Source organism: Sturnira hondurensis, unplaced genomic scaffold (assembly GCF_014824575.4).
Source record: "Sturnira hondurensis isolate 20B ecotype Veracruz unplaced genomic scaffold, ASM1482457v3 Scaffold0007406, whole genome shotgun sequence".
Lineage (NCBI taxonomy): Eukaryota > Metazoa > Chordata > Mammalia > Chiroptera > Phyllostomidae > Sturnira > Sturnira hondurensis.
Window position 1 is genome coordinate 469,757 of NW_028080037.1, and position 10,507 is coordinate 480,263.

The 10,507-nt window shown below is 62.2% G+C and overlaps 1 protein-coding gene across 8 annotated transcripts in view; it reads right to left on the reverse strand.

Moving 5' to 3' along the window:
• FBRSL1 (fibrosin like 1) overlaps window positions 1-10,064 on the reverse strand; it is a 49,821-nt gene extending 39,757 nt beyond the window's left edge. For all 8 annotated transcript variants that reach the window (XM_037051834.1, XM_037051831.1, XM_037051832.1 and 5 more), the window contains exon 1: window positions 9,393-10,064. In XM_037051834.1, coding sequence (XP_036907729.1) covers window positions 9,393-9,674 — 282 coding nt within the window. In that variant the 5' untranslated portion in view covers window positions 9,675-10,064. The remainder of the gene's footprint in view (window positions 1-9,392) is intronic.
• Window positions 10,065-10,507: the final 443 nt, after the last annotated feature.

Here is a 10,507-nt window from a genome sequence, read left to right on the forward strand (position 1 = left end):
AAAAGAAACAGCCACGAGTGGAATACTTATTTGAACAAATAATAAAGGAGAACTTCCCCAGTTCTCCTGGGGAAGGAAATAGACTTCCAAGAAATCCAGGAAGCTCAGAGAGTCCCAAAGAAGGTGGACCCAAGAAGGAACACACCAAGGCACATCGTAATTACATTAGCCAAGATGAAAATGAAGGAGAGAATCCTAGAAGCAGCAAGAGATAAGGGGACAGTCACCTACAAAGGAGTGCCCATCAGACTGTCAGCTGATTTCTCAAAAGAGACCTCACAGGCAAGAAGGGGCTGGAAAGAAGTATTCCAAGTCATGAAATCCAAAGATCTACATCCAAGATTGCTTTAATCTAGCAAAGTTTTCATTTAGAATGGAAGGACAGATATAGTGCTTCTCAGATAAGGTCAAGTTCAAGGAGTTCATTATCACCAAGCCCTTATTATATGAAATGCTAAAAGGACTTATCTAAGAAAAAGAAGATGAAAAATATGAACAGTGAAAGGACAGCAAACTCACAGTTACTAACAACCACACCTAAAACAAAAGCAAACCAGGAGGACAGCTAGATCAGGAGTGGAACCATAGAAATGAAGAACACATGGAGGGTTAGCAACAGGGGAGTGGGAGCAGGAGAAGAGGGGAGAAGGTACAGAAAATAGCATAGATGGTAGGTAGAAAATAGATAGGGGGGAGGGCAAGAATAGTGGGGGAAATATAGAATCTAAAGAACTTGAGACATGTGGTCATAAACTAAAGGGGGGGAATGGTGGGGGAAGGGGTGTGCCGGGTGGAGGGGAATGAAGGGGGGGAATAGAACACTGTGATGGGCCTGGCTGGTGTGGCTCAGTGGATTGAGCGCGGGCCTGAGAACCACCATGATCGCTGTTCAATTCCCAGTCAGGGTACATGCCTGGGTTGCAGTTCCCAGCGGGGGACTCACGAGAGGCAACCATACATTGATATTTCTCTCCTTTTCTCCTTCCCTTCCTCTCTAAAGATAAATAAGTAAAATCTTAAAAAAAAAAAAAAAAGAACAATTGTAACGGTATAATCAATAAAATATATATATTAAAAAATTAAAAATTAAAAAAAAAGCTGTAAGTGAGCACTGGCTGTGCGCCCACTCAGCTCCTGGCACTGGGGACCGGCCCGGAAGGGAGCGGACCCATCGGGCAAGTTTTCACGATGCCCACGTGTACGAGAGAGTACCCCTCGCGGGGAAGCAGAGGGAAACAGCCCTTCTGAGCTGCTGGGCAGGAGCCAGGGCAGAGTGCACAACAGAGGCCCTGAGGCGGGAGGGGCTCCAGGCAGGTGGGAGGCGCTGCCCGGAGTGCCCAGTGCTGACAAAGCCTTGAGTCCTCTCTGCGTCTTGTCTGGACCTGACCCTCAACATACACACACATTCCCGAGTCCCCGCGGGGCAGGCCCCTTTTTACAGGAAGCCGCTCATTCCAAGAAAAGAGCGGGACCCCTGTGCTTCTAGAGCGAGTACCAAGCCTCAGCTGCCAGCCCAGGGCAGCCCTGAGTGTCTGTCAGGGGGTGAGCAGACGACTGGCTGTGTGTCTGGATGTGTCCAACCCTCGGGACTCGTGGCTGGGCAGGGGTCCACTTTCTAACAAGCACCTGTGAAAAAGAAACCGCCCAGACACACCCCTGCGCCGAAGGGCCTCAGGCCCCACCTCTCCAGACACGTCCAGCCCCACTGTGGTCAAGAGGATGCACCTGTCCAAATTCATCACCTTTTTTTGTGAACCAGAAACAATGAGAGCTCAGCAGGCCTGAGGCAGCAGTGCCTGGGATGTCTGGTCCGACCCAGTCCCACTGTGTCCTGGCTACAGCGGCAGGCGAGGCCCCAGGGCAGGAGCTCCAGCAAATGGGAGAGGCAGGGCCAGGGGAAGGGGGGGGATGCCAGCCCCAGGCTGCAGCCGAGGGTGACAGTGCCGGCCCTGTGCAAGTAGAGAGGACAGTGTGACCACAGTCCCCTCCACGCTGACACCCCTGAGGCCCACTACCCTAGCCTGCGAGGCTGGGCTCAAACTTCCCCAACTGCACCGCCCTAGCCCTGGCCCACCTTCTGAGAGCTGCCCAGGGGGCACGGAGCACCCTACAGTGACCCCCTCCCTGGGGGTCTCTCCAAGAGGGCACACCCACCCCTCAGAAGGACTGCTTGCCTGGGGCTGAGGGCTCCCAGACACGGAACTGAGAGAGCTAAAATCAGAAGTCCCTCCTGGCCCCATGTGCCAGAAGCCAAGATGGGGTGGGGGATCCCCTCTGCCTGGCCCAACTCCCAGCCCAGGACCAGGAAGGCCCCCCCACCATGTGCTGACATCTGTGCCCTGGCGTGGGGATGCTGTGCGGTGGCCCTTCAACTGCACTTCAGGGACAGGACTGCTGGTGCCCACACCTGGCCACACTCCCACCTCCTGCCCACCCCCCAAAAGAGGCCTGGGGTGTGCTGACCCCCAGGTAAGATGTCCTGCCCAAGAGGCCCCTTCCTCCCCCACCGGCATGTGGCTGTCACACTGCCCCAGAGGACTTGCTGACACCCCAGCTGCCCCGGAAACTTCTGGATCCTGCCTCATGTCGGCCTGGTCCCTTCGGGTCAGTCTCCTGCTGGCTCCCCACTCCTCCCCAGGGACCCTCACTGTGAGCCTGTGCTGACCACCTAGGCCGCCCTCTGACACACTCGCCTGGGATGGAACAGTCCCATTGCTTTCCCAACAGGTTGTGAAGTCAGTCCCTGCCCCTCCCAGCCTCTCGCCCGAACACTGGGCCCGCAGCTCAGCCCCCAACATCCAGGCCACATGTCCCCGCTCCCCTGCGTCCAAGGACCTGCACAGCAGCTGCTCAGCTGCCATGTGCAGGGGGTCAACAGGGCTGTCCCGGGTAGGGGACAGACAGAAAGAAACCACAGAACTAAGCAGCCCAGAGGAGGGCCGCCTTGCACCCCCACGACACCCCGTGCAGAGTCCTGGTCTGGGAGCAGGCCCAGGGCTGCCGGGAGCTGTGGGGAGGGGCAGCCCTGGCCAGGCTGGTCACTCTGCACCCGTGGGGTCAAGTCTGCAGCTGATACGTCATCTGCAAGGCCAGGAAGGCCAGCCGCCCACAGCCTGATGCTGGGGGGGTGGGCATTGCCCCCCTGCTCTGGGCCCTCACAGCCTCCGAGCCCAGGCCCAGGTGTAGCTCAGACTATGCCCCAAGCCTGGTTCCTGTCCTGCCTTTCCACTTGTCAGCCATGTAGACAGAAAGGGAGCTCATATCCATGCCTCAGTGTCCTCATCTACACAATGAGAACAGCACAACTCCCGCTGCAGGAGCTACTGAGAGGATGAGGTCAGCCAACACCTCACCTGCTACAGACACTGCACATCTGCCCCGACCTTGACCCCGATGCCTGGTTTCCAATTCCATGACTCTGGGCATCGGCCAGACCTGGCAGCCCCACCCCTGCACCTTCCTGGATGTGGGTCTCACCCCAACAGGTGAGCAGTTCCCCCACTGCTCGCAATAACAGGGGGCCATCCTTTGTCTGGGGCCCACAGGGCAGTGTGTGTGGCTCTGCGCTCACCACCTGTGCCGGGCCCAGGCGGCAGAGCCCGCCCAAAGCGTTGTTCCAGGGAGGAAGCAGAGCCAGGGCCTGAGAGACAGCTCACCAGGACAGGGTCTGAGCCGGGGGCGGGGGGTGGGGGGGTATTTCCAGGGCTGTGGGGCCAGCCTCGGCTTCCTGCCAGGGGGCCCACCCCACATACAGGCACTCACGCCCCTCACATAGGCACACCCACAAATCCCACACTTGCATATGCACACATGCGTGCACACCCCCAAGTGCACATGTACTGCTCCTGGGAGGTGAGGCCAGGGCTGCACACCAGGGCTCGGGCTAGCCCTCCCCGACGGCACCTTCAGACATAGCCCAGCCCAGAGTCCAAGGAGAGGAACGAGGATAATATGACTCAGGCCCCCCAGGGCACCAGAGCCACTGTGCACAGAGTTGGGACCAGGGACCAGGGACCACACTTGCCTGGGTCTCTGATCCCAGCCCCAGAGGGAGCAAGTGTCACCAGTGCCCTGAGGCCCCGCTCCAGGCCGGCCAACCCAGACAGCCCACAGGCGCCACCACCCTCCTCGGATGGCCCCAGCCAAAGCCTCCCCCGGGCCCCCCAGGGCTGTCAGGACAGCCGCCACCTCTGACCAGCACTTGCTGGTGGAGCAACTCGTCTGCCCCACCCTGCCTAAACAAGCCGCAGAGGCACCAGGCCGAACAGAGTGAGCCTGCTGGCCAGTGGTCCCTTCCCCAGGCCCATCCAACATCACACGTGAGCTCGGCCTGCCCCAGGGCCACCAACACATGAGCCCCAACGAGAGCGTGGCACAGCAGTCAGGGGAGAAGCGCAGCCATGGGCGGAGGGAGGGAGGCTCTGTGCTGCTGGTCCCGCAGTTTCCTTTCTCACCACCACCTGCCTCCCCCTGGGAACAGCACTGACCAGGGTCTCTAACTGGGCACTAGCAAGCAGGGGCTGGACACAGGGCCCGAAGCTCTTCCCGTGTCGAGAGGGCTGATGGCTCCCTTGGGCCCTGGTGGCTCCAGGGCCCAGGCAGAGATGCGGCACGAGCAGCCAGTGGAGATCATGCAGACTGCCTTCACTGAGGCACTCGGCGCCCAAACCCCAGCTACGATACCAGCCAGGCAGCCTGAAGGGAGTCTGCCACACGGCTGGCAGGGTCGGTCCTGGGAGCCGGGGACAGCCTGACACCACCCTGGCTGTGAGGCCGGCTCAGCTGCCTCCTGGGCAGGGCAGCATCCACGTGAAGAGGTGCACACCCCAAGTTGGGGGGAGCGGGAGAGGCTCACGGGAGGGGCTGGGCACCTACGTGGGGGCCACAGGACATTATAGGAGGGACCCCGGGGTCAGGGAAGCCCACCTGCTGCCCAGGCACAACCAAGGTGGGGCGGCAACCAACCAGGACACAGTGGAACACTCTGGTGTCGGGTGGGCAGCGGGACACACGGACCCTCAGCGGGAACAGCCCTGGCACCACCACTCAGAAGGGTGACCACCTCCCTACCCTACAAAAATGGCACAGACACCCGATCTGGGAGTTTCTGTCAGAAAATCATCACAGGCACGACAAGGTTCTAGGTCAGGAGAGGTACCTGTGTGCAGCCTGACACCACCAGGGTCCTCACGGAGACCAGGGACAGAGTCTGACCTGCCTGGGACCAGGGCCCAGAGGACCGGCTGGGAGGGGCCCTCAGGGACCAGATGCGGGGGTTACAGGCGTTGGCCAGGGGCCAGAGGGAATCTGACCCCTACCTGGGCAGACGAGAGAGTAAGCCACCCCGGCACTCGGCACTCGACACTCAGGGAGAGAACCTCCTGAGAGAGGGCAGAGCAGCTTCAGGGGCCACAGGGGGAGGGCTCGGTGGGCACAGAGGGGCCGAGACAGCACACAGTCACTGAGTGGGAAGCTCAGAGCTGGAGGAACACAGGCAACGCTCGCTCAGGGAGCTCCGGAGCACTGCTGCCCCCGGGGTGGACAGCAGGAGTGACCACCCACCTATGCGGCAGCTGGTCTGCAACGTGGACACAGGAGGTTGGGCCTCCTCAGGGCTCCAGGGAGCAGCTCTGCTGAGTGTGGCCGAGGGACAAGGTGTGAGCCTGCCCTCCACAGGCCACCGACATCAGCTGAGGGGCCCTCAGTGTCTGCAAGGGCGGGATGGGTCAAGGCCAGGAGCACATATGGGACTCGTGGAAGATAGAGTCCGGAGCGAGAGGTGCTGGGACCCACAAAGGTCCTGATGTGCTTGCCCACATGCCCAGGCAGGGCCCCGACGCCCACATACATACACACACACGTGTACACACACAGCACACAAATACACAGGCTGTGGACTGGCAGTGCCACCCAGAAACTAGGAGCAGGGACAGAGGAAAGGGGGGCTGTGCCCATGGTCCCCCCCTCTGTGACACTCAGCCCCCCAGTACTGCCCCCTCCCTGGGCACCGCTGCCTTCAGGTGCTCAGTAGGGGGAAGAAGTGGGGGGAACAGCCAGATCTGCTCCCTCCTTGCCAGCAGGTGCCAGGGTGCCACGTGAGCAGCAGACAGGGAAACTGAGGCCCAGAGGCCATAGCACTATGCACATGACATCTAGCCACAACAAAGCAGAAAGACAGGCTGGGGTGACAGAACCCGGGAGACAGTCCCTGCCCACCCACACGTGCCCAGGGGTGAACGCGTCAGCCATCCAGCCGGCAAACACAGGGCTACGGCACCCCCACAGCCAGCCACACCATGTGAGCGCTCACCCTGCGGCCCCACCACCCACAGCGATGTGTGGTGATGGGGGGGGCACTACCGATGCCCCGAGCCTGTGCGGCTCTGGGCTCTGCAGGCCAGCGTGGGCGCCCACGGTGCTCAGAGGGGCAGCAGGCCTAGGCATGTGGGGACCTGCCATTATATCTGCAGACCACACACTCCGCTCGACTCAGATGCCTGCCAGAAGCATCCAGAAGACGCAGCCCGGTTCAGGGAGACCTCACAGACCTAAGGGGCTAAAGGGGGTGGGTCTTGAACAGCCCACCATGGGCCTCACTTTCTTGCCCAGAGTGCAAGGGCCATGCCCTTGTGGCCGTCGGTGACAGTGTGGGGACCCCAGCCCACGCTCCTACCCCATAGTCGGTGAAACTCTTGCTGCCCTGCAGGGAGCAGCGATGCCCACATCAGCCATGCAGGCCCGAAGTGGCTCTGCTTTCTCCTGCTGGGGGGGGGGTGCCCCTTGGAGGAGCAACTCCCATAGCGGTGGGTCCTCAGAGGGTGAGGGAGCAGCCCAATGCTGTGTGGAGGGTCCCAGGCTTGGTGCCACACCCCATCCTGTGACTGCAAAGTGCCCACCCTCTCTGGGCCTCAGTTTCCCCATCTGAAGAGCAGGAGGCAGCCTGGGAGACATGCCCTAGCACAGGCTTTTCCACAACTGTCTCTCCTCACTGAGCCTGACCCCCACGTGGTCTCAGCCTCCGTCGAGGAGTGGGCTGGGCACACGGCCTGTGGGTCAAGGTCCCCACAGGCGGAATGACATGTGCATGAGCTACTACTCACTGGCTGGCAGGGCCAACTCCCAGCCAAGTGTCCCCTGGGGCCTCAGTCACACCCATACTCTGAGCCAGGCCACACCCAGCCCCCCCCCCCCCCCCCCCCCCCCCCCCCCNGGCCCCCCCCCCCCCCCCCCCCCCCGCCCCGGGGCCACAACACATCCTGGACTGCCTGCTGTGTCTGCAGGACTCAGTAGAAGTGGCCGGGAGCCTCTCAGCCACCCCAGGGGCAGGGGCTCATCCTGCCTCAGGGGCAGATACAGGTGCATGTGGTTGGGGGTCAGGGACCTGTCCTGGGTAGGGGGTGAGGGTAGGAGGATAGGGAGGTCCCTCCAGGACATGGAGGTCTGTCCCCCGGGGCAAGGCGACAGGGAATCTGCTCCAGCTGCAGGGGTGAAGGGCCCTGACTCACGGCGTTGGGCCTCAATGCACCCACCTGTGCAGGGGGACAGGAATTCACTGCACACCAGCCGCCCCCATGAACATCTGCGGGAAACCACTACACTTTAGCGAGAAGTCAGGCCACTCCAGAGTGCCAACCTAGAAGTCACGACTTGTGCAGAAGCCCAGTACTTTCCATACCAGGTGGACCCTGCCTCAGAAGGGCAGAGAAAAGCTCATGGAGCAGCCTAGGGTGACACAGAGCACTGAGCAGGGGGCAGGCTTGGCTCCTGGTGACCCAGCCGAGGCCCCCTGAAGCCCACAGAACTCCCCTCAACCAAGGCTGCACTTTTAGGGCCCCAGAGGCAGGAGGCCCCACAGGGGCCCCACAAGGACCCCACAGGCTCGGGGCTCGCTGACTACCCTACATCTTCCCAAAACCCCGGCCTCCCCTCTCATTCATCCACTTGTTGACTCCACAGATGGGCACAGGGCACTGGGCCCCACAGCGGGCACATGAGACAGAGGTGGAGCCCAGCCATTTCTAGCTCACATGTGTAGTGTGAATGGCCACCAAAGAGAGAGCAGGCAGGTCACAGGCGGCTTCAGGGAGAGAGGAGACTGGTGGGAAGAAAAGTGTGTGCAATAAATACCACAGGGGGTCAACAGCGGAGGAAGGAAGGATGCCTGCCATTTGCTCCCAGACCTGAAGTTGCCCAACTGTGACCTAGGCAGAGGCCAGGGCTGAGGCTGGGAGGGGCCGGCAATGCCTTTCGAGACACTGCTGGGTGAAAGAGGCCGGCTGGAAGGAGGGTGGTGTCACCACCCTCAGGGGCTGCAGGGAAGGGCCCAGCTTGTAGGAAGACAAAAAACTCAGCCCCGGGGCCTCTCTTCCCAACACATAGCTGAGTAATTGCCACCATACCACACTGACGGAACCCCTGGGCCCAGGAACCATCTCAGGCCCTGCAAATGTGCAAGACAGAAGATCCTGGGGCTGTGAGGTACGCACCAGCTCCAAGGCAGTGCCCCTCCCACCTGTGTACCTGCCTTGCCCAGGCAGAAAGCAGCAAACCTGCCTCTGAGCCACCTCCCCCTGAGTCCTCCACAGACTGGGCAGATCACAGGGAGAGGGCTCCCTGCAGAGACCTGCGGTGTGGGCACTTCTCCTACCCCAAAGCTCAGACTCTGAGATGGGGAGGCATCACAGGCCAATGGCCTCCAAGCCCCGGAAAAAAGGAGGGAGCTGTTAATTGAGTGATCTCTGGGACCCCAAGCAGCGCTGATGTTGGCCCCTGAAAGTAAGTGCTGCATGGGGGCCCTAAGAGTGGAGGCTCCCAGGACCCCAGGGGCTGGTAAGCACTTCCGCTCAGGCCAGCTTCCCACACATCCCACTTGCCAACTCTCTGACAGTATTCGTTTCCCTCTCCACTCACGGGGACCCAGGCAAGCAGGGCAGTATTTGCTCAGCAAATATTGTCCATGATAAGTCAGCCAGACAAGCAATATTTGTTGTCATCCTATTAACTACGCTGCAAGCAGCAGCCTAAACAGAAACCTCAAGGGGAACAGAAGGAACAGGAAGAACCTCATTGTAGCTATTTTATCACCGCCTCCACCAAGTCCAGCGGCGCACACCTCCCTAGCACATCCTGAGCCCAATAAAGTGATACTTTGGCAACAAAAACACAATTGGGAAGACTGTGCAGCCGCGGACCCCCTTTGGGTAGTGTAACTTAAGAGATTTTTCTCCTCAGCAGTTCGATGCAAACACCCCTGCACCCACTGCTGGTTGCTGAGACCTCCAGCCGCGACCCGCCAGGGGCACAGGATGCGGCCGGGGAGCCCTAAGGGGTGTGTGTGCCTACGCCCAAGGGCTGGCGTTTCCAGGGGAGCCCCGCCCGGCCGCCCCACCTACCTCCAAGGCCTCCAGCGTGCTGAAGCTGGCGATGGCAAAGCCGTCGATGACCTCCTCCTCCTGCGAGCTGGACTCGCGGCGGCGACGGCGCTGGGGACGCGCGACGGCAGCGGCGCGGGGCGGGGGCGCGCGGGGGAGGCCGGCGTTCTCCTTGCCGGGCCCGGGCTCGGGCTCGTCGCCCGACGAGGCGCTCCGGTCGCGGGCGTCGCGGGCTGCCTCTCGGCGCCGGCCGCGGTCCCGCTGCGCGCGTGAGCGCCGGCTCTGGCGGACCTTGGCCTCCATGGCGTTCGGTGACCTTGCTGTCGCGCCGTCGGGTTCCCGCTGCCGCTGCGCTACGCGTGGCCGCCGGGCTCAGTGCGGGCCGCGCGGGCTCGGTCGCTGGGCGGCGGCGGGCAGCGGGCCGGGCCGGGCATACCGCGCGGGGAGCCCTCAAACCCGGGCCCGGCGCGGCCTTGGAGCCCCGGCGCGGGCGGCCGCGCGCATCGGCGGGGCGGCCAGCGCTTAGCGGCTCCAGGCCGCCTCCTCGGGAGCGCGTCCCATGTGCCGCAGGAAGCGGGCGGCGGGCCGGGTGGGCGGTCTGGGCGCAGACTGGGTTGAGGCGCCTGGGATGGTAAGGCGGCGACGGCAGCGACGGGAACCAGAGCAGATAACAACTGACGTATTTCCGCCCGGCAGCCAGCGCCAGAGGAAGTAAGTGCTCGGGCAGAGTCGTGCGCGCGCCACGCCACGCCCTTGCCCCGCCCTTGCCACGCCCCGGCCACGCCCAGGCTGCGCTCTGCTCCTGCGGCCTCGCCACGCCCAGGCCCCATCCGCGCGCGCGCGCGCGCGCGCCGGCCGCTCCAGGTCGCTCCGCCTCCGGCTAGCGAGGCCCCACCCCTTCAGGCCGGGGCCCGCTCGCTCTCCGCTCAGCCAGGCCCTTCCCACTCCCCGTAAGCCCCGCCTCCCGAGGAGGGAAGTGGGACGCCGCGCCCCTTCACTGGGCGGGTCTAGGAGCCTAGGTGCGGGGTAAGAGGGTCTCTCTCCCGAAAAATGTTTACTTGAGAGCACGTGAGCGTGGTGGCCTCTCAGCCAAACCAGACATGTGGACGCAGAGTCACGCGCACTGTCACCCTCGA